The sequence below is a fragment of the Mustela nigripes genome, chromosome 8 (assembly GCF_022355385.1).
Source record: "Mustela nigripes isolate SB6536 chromosome 8, MUSNIG.SB6536, whole genome shotgun sequence".
Taxonomy (NCBI): domain Eukaryota; kingdom Metazoa; phylum Chordata; class Mammalia; order Carnivora; family Mustelidae; genus Mustela; species Mustela nigripes.
The window spans coordinates 74,957,731-74,974,940 of NC_081564.1; the positions used below are offsets into that span (position 1 = coordinate 74,957,731).

The window sequence follows — 17,210 nt, forward strand, 5'->3', positions numbered from 1 at the left end:
ACATGAGGAACCTAAAATTATAATTCATATCATATTTTTGTCAGTTCTGGGGTTCAGGAATCTTCTAACTGAAAAGTTTTGAAGCAAGTTGGGCTTCAAGAGAGTCTGAGGACAGCCCTGTTTTCAAAGAATTGGCTTGTTTTCATCTTTGTCCCTCCTTTCTTGTTACTGGCTTCCTTCTAAGAGTAACTTTCTGCATAGTTGCAAGATTTTTACTGACTGTTCCTTGCATTTATCTTTATCCCAGCAAAAATCATAAAATTCACTTTAGTTAACTAATTTCAGTGACATGCCTGTCCGTGCACCTGTCACTGTGGCAAGGGAGATGGTATGTGCCCACTTGCTGGCTTAGAACCAGAAGTGGAGTTGGGTTGAGTCAGCTTTCCAGAAACCACATGGATTACCAAACAAAAGTAGGTCTGTTGGAAGGAGAAAGGGCATAACAGATGCTGGAGAGGTAACTGAAGAGTCTGCTACAAAGGGGAAAGGACCCTAGATTCCCAGGCAGGAGACTTGGACTCTCAGTTCATCCTCTGCTTCCCAAGGCCTAATAAAGATGATAAAATAGGTCGACAAATGCCTCCTTTGAGTTACACATTGCACTGGATGCTTGACATCTGTCCTCGGTGCCTCTTCCTACCAAGAGGTCTAGGGTAGGAGTAACTACTGCTAGAGCAGCCCCCGTCTAGATGAGATTGTGGTTTGTCACCCATCAGTGAACTTCTTCATATGGTGACATTTGTTCACTTTTAATATCCCCAGTGCCTTGAATATTACCCAGGAGTTGTGACAATTGAGATCTGCTAGTTCGGGCCCTCAGTTAGCTACTAAGTCCTCAAAAGTCCTAGAATACCATACCAGGGCCTCTGAAAACTTAAGAAACCTCTCCAGGGAGTAAATATAACTTATATCTCATTATCTTTTTTCAGTAGTTAACACTAATTACTCTGTTGGTTGCCAAGTCTGTAAAATGAGAGTAAATATCTTTACCTGGCAGAGTTGAAGGAGTTACATGAAGTGATGCCATGTGAACTTGCATCTAGTCAACCACAGAGGCTTCCCGTCTCATGGTCTGTGCTGGGATCACCCGCCTCTGATCTCGGGCTTCCACGTCTTCAGTTTCCCATGTGTGACACTGGGCTTTCCTGAAACTGAGTCACATGTTTGTTTCTGTGTAACAGTCTGCCTGAAGTTATTGACCAACCAGCAGTGAATACAGAGCCAACTTAATAAACATCAGTAATCTAATCCCTTGACAGATCCATTTCTGTTCTTTGTGTTTTTCTCCAAATAGTAGGATTAGCACTTCACCATCAGTGTCCCCATATGGAGTATTCTCGTATTTGGTCTGCAAGCTTTTTCAGAGTTATCTGCTCAGACTTCCTTGCATTTGAGGGGAGACCAGGAAAAGGAAAGCAGTTTCTATTTAACATTTCTATATTAACACTTATTCACCATTTCTGTGAAGTTTTATGTCCTATTAACTGTATAGTATCCATTGGGAATCAGTTGTTTCCTAAATATTAAGTATTGATTTTTGAGGACATATTTTAGGATCTGATAAAGCTCAGAAATTTCAGGAAGAGGTAATTTACTGTTAGCTCTCTATGTGCATTTTATGTGAATAATCTAAAACCCACTGTATTTGCAGATACTAGGCTAAAGAATATAAGAATTATAGAGAAAATCTTAATTTTTCGTAAGGATATTGAGAATAAAAACTATTATAATTAAGAAGGTACACTCTGAAAGAGTCAGCTTTATTTGGGACTTCACTCATTCGTTCAGTAAACACTTACAGGATTCCAGTACATACCTTTGCTATTCCAGACGTTGCACTTGGTACTGTGACTCAAAGATGAGTAGAACCAAAAGTCTCGCCTAGGAAAAGTTCATAGCCTAACCGGAAAGACAAACCTGGAAATGGTCACATCCAACACAACCGTAAAAACAAGCAGAGCAAGTCTTATCTGATCTTTGGATTTTTCTTTTCACCTGTTCTTGGTGAAAATACAATATGGAAATATTCTCATGTTTTCTCTCTTTTTTGTAGTAAGACAGTTTTCATAGGAGGATATTAGTTCTTATTCCACAGAAAGTTCAATGACTTTTCTCTCTGTGGAGAGATCTGCTTTTGGTGACTAGGGTGAGTTCTCAAAGATGTGAGCCTCCGAACAGACCTTGTAGACCTAAAGGCCAAAAAAAAAAAGAGGAAACTTTAAATTTATTTTAGTTTTATTTTGCCACATTCCATTCTGGTTGGTTGTGGGCCAACAGCCAGAGATATAGCCATAGGGGATTGCTATAATAAGGAATTCCTCTGTTTTTTGAGAAACTGGGTTTCTTTTAACTATTTGTTTCGGTAGCCCAGCAGTAGCTGGGGCAGTATTCCCCTGCCTCTGACTAGAAACCTCTAACTCCTTGAGTAGGAGCCAGCCTCAGTGGTCCCTCACTTACAGTGGGATCTAAGGGTAACTCATGCCTAAATTGTTGCTCTCCGCGGGCTCTGACACTTAATATATTTTCTGAAGGAGCCCCATAGGATTGAGGTTTATCCTCTTCTGCTTTCTCTCTAATTGGGCTTTTCCCATAGCACATGGTTGGCTAACTGCTCCCCATGCCCATTTCCCAACACTGATTTTTTCCCTCTTTTGGTCATCTCAGTGGGAACTGGAGGGGAGTGGGAGCGCCAAATGAGTGTGCTGAAATTGCTTGCACCAGAAGTCTATAATGATTTTTAGACCTTTATTTTCTCCTTAAACGATCAAAAATCCTGATCCTGAAGCAACTGACATTGGTATCTCTGTCCTTTGCAAATGTCATTGAGCCTAGATGTGCAGGATGTTCCTTTTTTTTCTTTTTTAAGTGAAAACATTCTGAGTGATTATAAGCTCCATCAGTTACATAGGTATGCAGATCCCAAAATGGCTGCCAGGGAAGCAGTGCCCTGGCCTGGAACTGGTTAAGCAGAGGCCAGACGATAGGAGCTATTTAGAGAGAATTAACATTTGATGTATGGGTTTCATTAAATGAATTCCAGGTCCAGCTCTGTGATGTTTTCATTTTATTTCCTTCTTTATAGAATAGGTACTTCACTCTCCGTACATTCTAGATGGTTCTGGCCGAGATCTCTTCAGTCACATCATTTCCACTTGCCCCACACCTTTTTTGTCCTTTAAGACAGGAGCCAGCAGGCACCTGGGTGGCTCAGTCAGCTAAGCGCCTGCATTTGGCTCAGGTCATGACCGCTGTGGCTTGGGACTGAGCCCTGCATCAGGCTCCCTGCTCAGTGGGGAATCTGCTTCTCCATCTCCTTCTCATATGCTCGCTCTCTCTTTCTCTTTCTTGCTCTCTCTCAAATGAATAAATAAAATCTTAAAAAAAAAGACAGAAACCAAGATTGTTGGATATTCTCTAATTTCCAAAATACCTTTAGTTCAGAACCATCTTATCTTTACAGTTCTGTGAAGGAACAGAAGTGTACCATCATGAACATTTAAATTTTAAATGTGAGCAGACACTGAAAAATGAGATTTCCAGTGGTTATCATTTAGCCAGAGTCGCAGTTATTGACAAAAGTGGATTAGACCCAGGTCTCCTGACCCCAAGCTAAACTCAATGTCATTTCCATTATGCTAGGAAATTTCTGGGTTAATCAGGAAGCTTGGTGATGAATTATTCCCCCAGTTGCCTCTTTGACCCATGGACTGCAATTTTTTTTGTCCTTGCCAAATTAAAAAGTACTCATATTAGATCTCATTTACAAAGGACTTTTCTTGTTGCATGAGTGACAAAAATTTCTGAAAGGAAAATATCAAGAAGCAGAAGAGGCAGTGATGGTATGGATGGGAATAAAGGCCAAAGGAAGAGGAGAGAGAAAGGGAGTTGTGAGGTCTGAAAGAATGTCCGTCTGCGCTGAGGCATTCAGGGTCACTGAGCAATACAGAAGCATACGGGGTATCATGAGGAGACTAGGTTTAGCCACAGGAGGTGTGAATGTAAACTGACTTGGAAGAGGGACATACATGGACATGCTTTGGTTGCTTTAGGGGGGAGATTGATGGAGGAAGAGAAATGGTATTTATTCTGGGACTTTTTGATGATAGCTTAGAAATTTTTGGAATAACTTCAAGGAAGAGTTTAAGATAGAAGCTGATGGAAAGAAATCTTGGTTCACAGCCTCTGAAAACAGTTATACTGTCATGTATACAATAGATTTGTTCCTGGAACAGCTGTTTATAAATTACATCAGTATTTAAATGAATCCATTGACCACCTGGGTAGCTCAGTCAGTTAAGCTGCTACCTTCCGCTCAGGTCATGATCCCGGGGTCCTGAGATTAAGCCCCATATCAGGCTGTCTGCTCAGTGGGGAGCCTGCTTCTCCCTCTGCTGCTCCCCCTGCTTGTGCTTTCTCGCTTGTCTGCTCTCTCTCTCAAACAAAATCTTTAAAAAAGAAAAAATGTAAATGCATCCTGAGTGGGGGTAACTTAAAGGAAAGCTATGGTGAATCCTTCTGTCAAGTCAAGAATCACCCTAACTTAATTGTTTTGAAATTCCAGCAGGTTTTTAGTTTTATTGTTTACTATCACAACTCTCTGATCTACATAGGTGTGTGCTGAATGAACAATCCTCATGTTCCTTCGTACCTAGTTCAGATTCTCCCCAGTTTACAGGAAATCGAGTAACCTCTTTGACTTCTTTGCAGATGTTATCTGAAAATGGCTTGTTTGCCAGGAAACTGTGCATTCACCCTTTAAAACAGAACTTTCATTTATATGCCTTGGTATACCCTCCATAGCTCCGTCCATCTTTTTTCCTTACCTTCGATCCGCACCTTCTGACTAGTGGGTGCCCCGTGAGGGTGGTTAAGGTTGACCATGGTTCCCTGCCACACAGCACTATGTGGGAGGAAGGAAATTTGTGTGGTTAATGCATGGGAGGTATTGCGACTTCTTGTCTTTACTGCTCACCAAGGGCGGTTTCCAAATCAGATTGTGCCTTTCAATTCTCAGTCTTTGAAATATTGAGTAAAAATACGTGTATTTATTTTCTTGCTTATTAAAGACCAAACTACTGAAATGAATGGTCCAGGACAGATGTGTAAACTGAGCTTAACGTACATTAGAAATCATGTAGTTTTGTTTCCCCAACAAAGGAAGGACACCTTTTAAGATATCCTGGCCCTATGGGCCCTTTGTCCATTAAATTTACTCATTTCTTTGTAAGACACTCTAGGGAGAAAGCCTTTTTTTTTTTAAGATTTTATTTATTTATTTGACAGAGAGAAACACAGGGAGAGAGGAAACACAAGTGGTGAAGTAGGAGAGAGAGAAGCAGGCTCCCCACTGAGCAGGCAGCCTAATTCAGGACTTCATCCTAGGACTCTGGAATCCTGACCTGAGTCAAAGGCAGACACTTAACCGACCAATCCTCCCAGATGTCCCAAGGGAGAAAGCCTTTTAATTTCCATCACTCTTGTCTCTTTGTATAATAGGAGAGAATGTTTGCCATGGTCAGTTTATAAGCACTGCCATGGTGCAAGACACTGCACTCTGCCTGACATTGTCCCTTCAGTAAGAGGCTCATGTGGCAGACGGTCAGCTTGGGAGGTGCATTAAGAATCATGGTGGGGGGGGGGTACCTGGCTGGCTGAGTTGGTGGAGCATGTGACTTTATTTGAGAAAGAAAGCATGAGCTGGGGGGCGGGGAGTGGGGATCAGGGCAAAGGGAGAAGCAGACTCCCCACTGAACAAGGAACCCAATGCGGGGCTCAGTCCCAGGACCCTGAGATCATGACCTGAGCCCAAGACCGATGCTTAACCGACTGAGCCACCCAGGTGCCCCAGCATGTGACTCTAGGTCTCGGAGTTAGGATTTTAAGCTCCGTGTTGGGCATAGAGATCACTTAAAAATAAAATCTTAAAAAAAAAAATCACTAGAAAATAACTATGTGAGGTGACAGATGTATTAGGTCAACAGTGGTAATCACTTCACAGTGTGTATGTGTATTAAATTATCACATGGTGATGCTATAAATGTATAGAACTTTCATTTGTCAAGTATACTTCCATAAAGGTGGAAGGAAAAAAAAAATCACTAGATTAACAAAAACATGGGGATTTTAAAGCCCAAGGAAACCTAGGTTTGTCTTCTGGTTCCGCCATTTTATAATGGGGAAAAAAAAGATTGGTCTCAGAGAAATTAAGTAATTTATTCAAGGTAATTTGGGGGACTTTTTGCAAATTACTTCATTTTCTTCACTGTCATATAAATCTAACTAATCTCTAACTCATTTGGTCATTTTGAAGGTTAGGGATCAAAACACCAGGCACATGAAAAGCTGTCAGCACATTTCTGCCATAGTAGCTTTTATTACAGTGATGATACGCAGTTATCCAATAAATACATGTGGAACACTCTCCACGCCCTGTGCACCAGGCAGAGTGCTGGGTGTCGGGTACACTGGTGACTTAGACAAACAAGGTCCTTGGTCTCATGAAGCTTCTGTTTTAGTGGGTGAAACAGACAAGAAAACCCAGGGATTTCAGATGGTTAGTGCAGTGAAGACCACAAAGTGGGGTGAATGTAATCGAGAAGTGGGGGTGGGGGATAGCTGGTTTAGAGACGTTTCCCAGAGAAGCTAGAGACCTAGATGATGAGAAAGAAAGAGGCTGCTGTGAAACAGTGGGGGGTTAGAGGGGAAATCCGGCAGAGGACTTGTAAGTAGCAAAGTAGAAGATAGGTTGGCTTCCGAAAAGACGACCAGTGTAGATAGAGCAAGGACAATGGGCGGGGACGAGGTTAGAGAGGTCAGTTTACGGGAGACCTTCTGACTGTGCTGAGGAGTGTAGATTTTATTCAGAGTACAATAGGTTAGTCAAGGGTTTTAACCAGAGGAGTATACAGATTAATTTATGTTTTATTTGATTTTATTTATTTACTTTTAGAGAGAGTGCTAGTGGAGGGGAGGGGAGAGAGGGAGAGAGAGAGAGAGAGAGAGAGAGAGAGAGAATCTCAAGCAGACTCCCCACTGAGCGTGGAGCCCATGGTGGGGCTCAGTCTCACAACCCTGAGATCATGACCTGAGCCAGAATTGTAAGTGGGATGCTCAAGCAGCTGAGCCACCCAGGCAGCCTGGATTAATTTATGTTTTAAAGAAACATTCGGGCTGCTGGTTGGAAGCAAGGACATCAGTTTGCAGGCTGTAATATAGTTTCGTCACAGCTGACAGTGGCTTGGGTTAAGATCATGGCACTGACGATGTGGAGACTGGGAAAAGCAGAACTGGCAGGACTTGCAGAGAAGTTACACGTGGAAACTGAGGAAGAAAAGAGGGATTCAGGAGGCATTGCTAAGTTTTTGTTCTGAGTATCTGGATGCATGGGGACAGGCTGAGAAAGGAAGACATGGATGGGTCTCATGCAGGAGTAGATTTTGTTTCTGAGGAGTCTGGGACACATTAAGTTGGAGATGGCTAGAAGACATCCACATTTTAAAGCCCATTTAGCTACAAATCCTCCATTCTTCAGATTTATATTCCCTTCTTTTGTTGTTACAGCTTTTTTTTCTTTCTTATCACACATAAACTTTGAAAATCAGAATCTTTGTATCTAGAAGTTGTGACCCTAAGTCTCTCATGGCTAAAGAATGGCATTGGGAGCCTTAAACGCAGTGCTGTGAATTTGCCCTCCAGAGTGAGAGCACTCATCCCATTTTCTGTCTTCACAGTTCCTTTGAACCAACACATACTATAGGTTCCAGAACTATTACTTCTTCCATACTGTGCTAACTTGGCATCAACATAAAGAACTAATGAATAGGAAAGTTCTCCCTTGGTAAACATTTTAAATTCTTTTTTGAGAGGCTCTACTCTCTTTACTAAAGATTTTCTAGGGTTTCTCCACACCCTCAAATGTAATAGGTATGCAATAAATGTTTATTCATTTTGGATTTTGGTTTTGGTATCTTTCTGGAATGGTTTTCACATACTTATTTTACCTTATATACTATTTTTGTCCTGGAAAGGTTAGTATCTCTGAGGTACTAAAATTGCTACTCTTGGACTAACTCCTCTTCAACTATAATCTTGTTTTGTTCCTTTGGCTTGGTGGCTTATAGAGGAAAAAGATACTGTTAGGAGATCATATTCAAAATAGATGAGGAAAGAAAATAAAACTAGGTACAGGGAATTACATTTTACAAGGTGTTTTTTTTTAAGATTTTATTTATTTGAGAGAGAGAGCACGAGAGGAGAGATGTCAGCGGGAGAAGCAGACTCCCTGCCGAGCAGGGAGCCTGATGTGGGACTCGATCCGGGGACTCCAGGATCTTGACCTGAGCCAAAGACAGTTACCCAACCAACTGAGCCACACAGGCACCCCTTACATTTTACAAGTTTTAAACGATCTTTTCTTCTTCCTTCCTAGAAGCCAGCTAACCCAGTTTTATGTATTATAGCGTAGAGTTTCCTAACTTTGGTTTCTTTTGTTTCGGTTATCTGTTGCCTCATAACAAATTACCCCAAAACCCAAAGCTTAGTATAAAAACCATTTATTACTTCACAGTTTCTGAGGCTAGGAACCTGGAAATGGCTTAGTTGGCTGGTTTGGGCTCTGGTTTTGGCCTCTGATGAGGTGGGGGCAAGCTGTTGGGGCAGAGCTTCAGCTGTCTGGTCTGACTAGACTTGAACCATCTACTTCTTGGGTGGTTCACTTACATGGCCACTGGCAGAGATAAGGCCACTTCCCTTATCACTTGGGCCTCCCACAGGGCTGCTTGAGTGTCCTAATGACATGGCAGCAGGCTTCTGCAGAGGGAGTGATCGAGAGGGAGATAGCGGTGGGGGTGAAGGGGAAGCAGTGAGAAGGTAGTTCCATAATTGACTTGGGATTTTCTTTAAAGCTGTTCCAAGGAGGCCTGGGTGGCTCAGTGGGTTAAGCCTCTGCCTTCGGCTCAGGTTATGATCCCAGGGTGCTGGGATCGAGCCCCACATAGGGCTCTCTGCTCAGCAGGGAGCCTGTTTCCTCCTCTCTCTCTGCCTGTCTCTCTGCCTACTTGTGATCTCTGTCTGTCAAATAAATAAAATCTTTAAAAATATATAAATAAATAAATAATTAAAATTAAAATTAAAAAAAAAATAAAGCTGTCCCAAGCTTTGGTGCTGATAGTCATTTTTCAGATGAGAAAATATCATATGTCGGATTTATATCCTGCTGTTCTGTTTCTGTGCCTTTCTGTGTACGGAGTGATTTTCATTTGAATGCTAAGTCACAGCTCTGAAATAAATGTGTCTTGAAGACATTTTCAGTGGCCACCACTTGCAACAATGCTCCTAAGTCCGTTGAAGTGCCAGCCACGTGAGCATTTATGACCGAGTACTTGAAGAGCTGGCGCTGAGAGCCCCATTCTGGCTGCTGTCTAGCAGACTTCTCTCATAAGGTGCATCCTTATTTCAGAGGGGTTAGAATATAAAAAAAAAATATTTCTAAGAATTGAAGAAAGATGACAAACAGTTTTCTCCCCAGCCATGGGGCATACAGTAGATCAAAGTCTTCTGGGGATGAATTTCTTTCCTCTTGGTTTTACAAAGCCTGGAACTCGCAGATGCTTAATCTGATGGGGAAGGAGATATGAATGGGCAGTTTACAACTAGGATGAATATACAGGTTATTTCCAAAATGCTTTTTGTTTTTTTGGTTTTAGAAATATAAACAAGGAAAACCTCTTTTCTGTGACTTTATTTAACCTTTTTTTTTTTTTAAAGGAATAAAGATCACCGTCAACCCAGAGTCCAAGGCAGTTTTGGCTGGACAGTTTGTCAAACTGTGTTGTCGGGCAACTGGACATCCGTTTGTACAATATCAATGGTTTAAAATGAATAAAGAGGTAACTTTTTAAATGTATTTTACTTCCCTTGTCATAAGAGGGAATGATAGCAAATTATTTAACATCATTATCCTCAGTGTGTTTTTTTGGAATTTTGATCTGATAGACTTGGCTGTGTTATTACTGAAGTAGTCAATAACCATTATTTTGGTAAGGCAGTTCTGAAAGTTGTCTTATAAAAAAATGGTAAGCAGGGCACCTGGGTGGCCCAGTCCATTAAGCATCTGCCTTCGGCTCAGGTCATGATCTCATGGTCCTGGGATTGAGCCCCACATCGGGCTCCCAGCTCACCAGGGAGTCTGCCTCTCTCCCTGTCCCTCCCCCTGCTCATGTGCTCTCTTTCTCTCTGTCACTCTCTCAAATAAATAAAATCTTTTTTAGAAATTGGTAAGCAATGATAAAATCGATTCTCTAAACTCTAGAAATTATGGAAAATCGGGATTATTTAGAACAACAGTGTTCACAAATAGTATCTATCACCAGCACATTCTAACATACCCATACAAAAATCCTTAACAAAAAATTATGTTCCAACCCAAACCTCTCTCTCTTTTATTCTTTTTGAACAATGACTTTATATTTTTTGGCGGTGTGTGCCCTCTAGTCTCAGAACTTCTGGAATTGCTTCTTGGTTCCAGCAGCCTGGGTCACGTGGAGCACTCTGAAGCACACAGTCTTGCTCGAGGGCCGACACTGTGACAGTATTGCCCATCTGGACATCCCTGAAGCAGGGGGACAGGTGTACGGACATATTCTAGTGGTCTTTCTCCAAGCAGTTTTACTTTCATATGGGGTAGAGGACATCTCGGTGGATGACAGTGGTTTTCTGTATCTTCATTTTGATCACAGTAGACAGAATCTGCCCTCATATAGAGACATTACCAGTGAAAGGGCATTTCTTGTCAGTGTAGGACTATCAATGACCTCCTTGAGGATCTTAATCCTATACCAAAGTTTTTATGGTATTGTAAGAGCTTCTGTTTGCCAATTCTCCAAGCAAGTTCCTCTTCTTATTTTGAAAGGTAGTTGGCTGCTTTAGGTAGGCACCTTCAGTATCAATGTCCACCATCTTCCCAACCACCTGGAAAAAGAAAACCAAAATCTTTAATTAAAAGATTTTTAAGGTGCCATGGAAGGCTAATGGAAGATTCCACTTAACTATTATATCAAAAGATTTAGGCTATTGTGGTAGATTCCAAAGTAAAATTCAGGCTGGTGGAGGGAAGCATTATTCTTTTACCACCCAACAAATAATTTAAAATCCCATATTGGAATTCTTTTTTCTTATAAGTTCTTTGAGCTACTCTGCACACTGGTGTTGTGTCTCACTTTGGTCGGCTTCTTTCTTCTCCCACTCTAGCTCCCCCTAACCCTCTCCCTCCTAGACTGTACCTTGAAACCCCATACTCTTTTCATCCTGTTAGTCAAATAACTAAGCTTTCATCCAGACTCAGTGCTAAGTCTACATTTGCAAACCTGAAACTAAGTTAAAGAGCCATTCTAATATCATCATCTTTCCTTTAATGGGATCATCCCATGCCTTAGAAGAAGTATATAGTTTTATATTTTTTTATTTCCATCCCTTATACACAGGTAAGGGAGAGCAGCTGAACTGTAGTAGAAGGTTGCATGTAGGCTTTGGTGCTAGATAGGCCTGTGTTAGAACCCTGACTGTCATTTTTTGTAATATGAATTCCTATCATCCAGGATTATAAGAATTTAAGGCAGGATGTTTCATGGAGGTTTTCAGGAGATGGTAACTAAAGCTATTTATAACGTGTTCTCAGTTGCATAGTTGCTTTTATCTTAATAAATGTCTTTCAAAAAGGAAGAAGTAACAGATAAAACTTGCTATATTAAGCATATCATTTGTAAAATATGCCCTGATTTCAGAAAGGTAAAAATGTAGGGGGTGGAGAGTACTTCTTAGATTTGAAGAGTTGTAATAGATTTTATATATTTATTCATTTATTTTTAAAGATTTTATTTATTTATTTGACAGAGATCACAAGTAGGCAGAGCAGCAGGCAGAGAGGGAGGAAGGGAAGCAGGCTCCCCGCTGAGCAGAGAGCCCGATGCGGGACTCCACCCCAGGACCCTGAGATCATGACTTGATCCGAAGGCAGATGCTTAACCTACTGAGCCACCCAGGCTCCCCAAGAGTTGTAAAAGATTTTAAAGCACTCACTAGGTCGAGTTTTGTCAGACTACCTTTATGGCCATAGGGTTATTTTAAGATGTATTCATTTAACAAGTACTTGATGAGTGCCTGTTTTGTGCAAGGCCTTGATCTAAGGCCATGATGAGGAAACACTGTCACCCAGGGTCCTGTGCTCCCATCTCAGTGAGGAGAGACAGCAAACAAATAGGAGAATTCTTTGAGTTAAGAACTATGAGGAAAGTCAGCAGAGTGATCTAAAGTTAGAAGCCACTAACTGTCTTAAGAAGGAGAAGTAACAGGATAGGATTTATGTGTTTAAGACACAAAGCTGCCGTTTGGAAGAGAAGCAAGAGAAAGCAGAAAGACCAGTTAGCTCATGCCTTTGCTAGACTGGAAACAGGGGCAGGGTGGTGGAGAGGGAGCGGAGTGCTCGATCAGGTGATTGTGGTGGGGAGTGGGCCACACCTGACTGGTTAGAGGTGGAGCATGAAGAAAAGGAAGAGAGATCAAGGATGATGCCATGCCTGGGTTTTTTACAGAAGCATCTGGGGAAGTATCACGTACTGAGGTGTTGAAGATTGGGAAAGAAATGGATTTAAGGAGAAAATTCAAAGATTTCGTTTTAGATCCATTAAGTTCAAAATGCCCTCTAGACAGTTCCATGAATCAGCTAGGCAGGTGGGATATCCGGAGAGTCTTTGAAAGTTTATGTTATGGAAAACAAACCAGTAAAGAGACTAAGAAGAACCTGGAAGAGAGCTGGGAGGAAATCCGGCAGAGAATGGTAGGAAGCCTAAAAGGAAAACTATCTCAAGAAAAAAAGGGTAGTGAGCATATCCAGTGCTGCTGAGAGGAGAGGGTGTGAGTCCAGGACGGCTTGTTGGGGGTTTTCACTCACTTAAGATACAAAGGACTGGAGTTTGTTTTCGAGAGTGATGCAGTGAAAGAGAAATAGATGGTAAAGCGGAGAGAAAATTGCAGAGCGAGGTCAGAGAGGGTGGGATGGACAGGAGAGGAAAAAGCTCTCCCCTGCCCTCGCATGTTCATTCTCTGGGTGCCGGTGACTTAACGGACAAGATACAGATTGACAGCAGAAAAAGTTTATTCGTATGGGAACTTACAAAGGAAGTAGCTCCATTACTGGTTCAAGTTAGAGCCTTACATACCTAATTTAGTAGGGAAAAGGGAGGAGGGGGAAAGGCCCCTATGAGAGGAACAGATGGGTTTCTTTAAGAAATGCAAAGGGGTTTCTGGAAGAATAAACAGGAGATAAGAAAGTTTGATGGGATTATTCATGCAGGTGCAAGTGGTCTTCCCGTCTTCATCACCATCATGGCCATAAAACCCTCCTGGAGAGGGGATTTGTGGTAGGTTTATTCTTGGTGGATAAAGCCACCCTGAAGAAGGAATTTATGGCAGCCTCATTTCCCAGAAGTGTCTAGTTTTAGTCAGACAGGGGAGTCTCTGAGAAGGCTGCTTTCTGCACCTTTCAGATAGAGAAATCACCAGTTGATCCCAGATGTCTGCAGCTTGAACTAGTCTGCATACCAGGTCTGAGGTTCTGAGTGGATCCCCACAGATCCTAAGCCCAGGTAGCCTTTGCTAGGAAGACGCATTTTCCATTTTAACGGAGAGAAGAGAGCATTTACAGGGAGATACATAGATAGCTTTGTGACTTGGTGGTAGGAAGAGGAGAGTTTCTCTCTGAAGTCGGTGGCTAAGAGAAGCAGGATTGATTGTAGGAGGTTTGAGGAGAGACAACATGTGCATTAACAGTCGGGGGGAAAGCAGACTTAGTATATTAACATGGTGTCAAGGGCAGTCGGACGTCCTAGTTGTCAAATCTTCGCAGAAGACTACTGCTTTGGTGCAGGTTCTGAGTGGCTGAGAGTGGAATTCAGTTGGTCAGGGTTTGGAGAGAGAGGGATACTTTGAAAGGGAGCTCCTGTAATCTAAGAAGGCACTCCACTAAGCCCCTTGGCAATGTGCCAGAAGCAGGTGGAATTTACAAATCGATGAGAGCAGCAAAGGTGAAAAACCCTAATGTGGTGACCAGAGCCCTGGTGGAGAGCTTGGGAAACCCTTGGGTGATCATTTCTTCCCATCACTGACGTATTGTCCATAGCCCTTCTCAGCCCAGACCCTGAAAGAAGAGTGGTGGTTCAGTAGTCTGTCCTCTTATGGAATTTTGCAGATGAGAAAATGGAGTCTCAAGGTCAAATAACTTGCTTATATACTCACAGCTAATTGAGCCAGAACTGAAATGAATAACCAGGCCTAACTTTCTATGTTACTTATAAATTTGCCATCATAGAGTCTTTAAATACCAATGATTTGAACAGTTTTAAATGACAGAACAGGTACTTTTCTGTTAGTTTTTGGAAGATCTGTGGGAGAGAGCTTAACTCTCCAGTTAATGGATTTGTAAGAGTGTGGATTTCTAAGACTTCAGTCTTAAATTATTCAAAATGTTTGTTTTTTTAAGTAAAAAATATTTTAGAACTGGGGGGAAAATATGCTTTTCAGATCTCCAGAGAAATCGACATTTTTTTGCACGGCACATTTTCACAAGGCATGTTGTTTTGATGAGTCATTCATTTACATTCTCTTGCTGATTCTTTTGCAGATTCCAAACGGAAATGCATCAGAACTTATTTTTAACACGGTGCATGTAAAAGATGCAGGCTTTTATGTCTGTCGGGTTAATAATAATTTCACCTTTGAATTCAGCCAGTGGTCACAGCTGGATGTTTGTGATATCACTGAAGTAACAGGAAGCTTCCAGGGTAAGTGGTAAATTAAGTTGAATATTGGAGTGGGAATTGCCTTATTTTGTTTTGAATGTTTACTTGAATTTCACAGTATCACAAACGGAACCGGAAGCTCACGTACGTACTTACCACCAGTAGAAGATCGCCATTTGTTCCGACTTCATCCCATGTGCTATGATCCCTTCTCTGTGGACATCTACACATGCAGATGCCGTAGGCCAGACCTGCTGCTGGCCTCTGGGAACATCCCTCGTGTTTCTTTCTATGCTGTATGTCTTTTTCCCAACTGTTGTATCACTCTGGCAAAACCGTGTTGTGGAATAAAACCTCTAAAGTTGCCTTTGACATGAAAGGACAGGTAGTGTATCATTCCCTGCAATAAAGCATTTCATCATACTGGTTTTCTCCTCTCTCTCATCCATCTTTTTGGGCCAGTAACTACTACTGATTTAAAAAATATACCTGTTCTAAAGAGTAGCTATCAGATGTTATTTTCTGTATTCACACTCACAGTCGAGACCTATATTCTTTGTCATTTTGGCAGACAGAAGAATAGGTGGGAAACAAACTTTCTGTTATCTCTTTATCTCCATTCTTCTTTCTCAGTTTAGCTCTTCTACACCTAAATAAATAATCTCTAAAATAGTCGCTTTTAGGCGCACCTGGGTGGCTCAGTGGGTTAAAGCCTCTGCCTTCGGCTCAGGTCATGATCTCAGGGTCCTGGGATCGAGCCCCTCATTGGGCTCTCTGCTCAGCGGGAGCCTGCTTCCCCCTCTCTCTCTGCCTACTTGTGATCTCTATCTCTCTCTCTCTGTGTCAAATAAATAAATAAAATCTTTTTTTTAAAAATAGTCATTTTTAAACAAGGGAATTATTTATATCTTTCTAGAATATTTCTGTGTGTGTAATGAACATTAATATGTTTATAAATTACATCCTGTTCATTTAGCAAAGACTGGTTACCTGCACTGTGTGAGACCTTGAGTTTCGTGATAGAGACTTAATATTTTGTTAACACTGACAAGTCCTACTTCTTCGAGAACCTTAGAGCAACACATGAGTCTTCAGTAAATAACACTTTCTGGGAACGTGTGGGTGGCTCAGTTAGTTAAGCATTGGACCTTTGATTTCGGCTCAGGTCGTGATCTCAGGGTTGTGAGACTGAGCCCTGTGTTGGGCTCCGTACTGAGCACGGAGTCTGGAGTCTGTTTAAGATTCTCTCTCCCCTTCTCCTCCCCCATCCCCCATGGATGCACACACACACATGCTCTCTCTCACTCTCTCACTCTCTCCTTAAAATAAATAAATCTTTTTAAAAAATCGTAATAATGCTTTCTGGTGTCTGCCTCAGGAAGAAATGCTAGTGGTCATCCATCCATATTTCTTCCATGCAAATAGCAAAACTCCTTCTTTTAATGTGTGAAATCAAACAGCTGAATGTAGAACTTTCCGTGTTGAATGTGAACATCACTCACGATGTTAATAAGTTGTTTGCCCCCACCAACAAGAATCTGTGGCCAAACACGTGTGGAAGCCATCTGAACTATTTTGTCCTTTTAAATACACCCAAAACAGGGTGCCTGGGTGGCTCAGTTGGCTTAGCCACTGCTTTCAGCTCAGGTCATGATCCCCAAATCCTGGGATCGAGTCCCGCATCGGGCTCCCAGCTCCACAGGGAGTCTGCTTCTCCCTCTGATCTTCGCCCCTCTCATGCTCCCTCTCATTCTGTCTCTCTCTGAAATAAATAAATAAAATCTTAAAAAAAAAAAATTTAAATACACCAAAGCCCACTAACACTTAAATCTCTGAGAAGCCTTAAAAAAACAAAAGGAGAAAACTCTGAGAAGTCATGCAATAAAAAAATCTGTTTAACTTTGTTTAACCCAGAATTTTCTAAACGTACTTGTCAGCAGCATCCTTTTATCCACAGAACATCTAATATTTTTAAAAGTGTCACACTTTTATGAAACATAGTTTTAGGGGGTACTGTTAAGGATACTAAAAAATATTAGCTTGAAAACACATTTTTGGGTTTTTTTGTTTGTTTTAGTTAAAGGAGGGAAATTTTTCTTACTAACCTAGAGATTTTATTTATGTTCATTGATAGTTTTTTTTTTTTTTTTTTAATTTAAGGAAGTGTGGATGGTGTCTCTGAATCCAGGTTGCAAATCTGCGTTGAACCAAGGTCCCAAAAGCTGATGCTGGGCAGCACGTTGGTCTTACAGTGTGTTGCTGTTGGAAGCCCCATTCCTCACTATCAGTGGTTCAAAAATGAATCTCCATTAATACATGAGACCAAAAAGCTATACATGGTAAGAAGTTGGTTATTTGGGTATTTTTTGTGTTGCTATATAAAATAAGTAGTATAATTGAAAATTAAGACAAACATTA

General features: G+C 41.4%; 1 protein-coding gene and 1 pseudogene across 2 annotated transcripts in view; one reads left to right on the forward strand and one right to left on the reverse strand.

Annotated features, from left to right (window-relative positions):
* Positions 1-17,210, forward strand: part of MALT1 (MALT1 paracaspase) — a 60,234-nt gene that overhangs the window by 10,845 nt on the left and 32,179 nt on the right. For both annotated transcript variants that reach the window (XM_059409744.1, XM_059409747.1), the window contains exons 3-5: positions 9,766-9,887; positions 14,675-14,834; positions 16,953-17,131. In XM_059409744.1, coding sequence (XP_059265727.1) covers positions 9,766-9,887; positions 14,675-14,834; positions 16,953-17,131 — 461 coding nt within the window. The remainder of the gene's footprint in view (positions 1-9,765; positions 9,888-14,674; positions 14,835-16,952; positions 17,132-17,210) is intronic.
* Positions 10,494-10,956, reverse strand: LOC132023959 (small ribosomal subunit protein uS17-like; annotated as a pseudogene).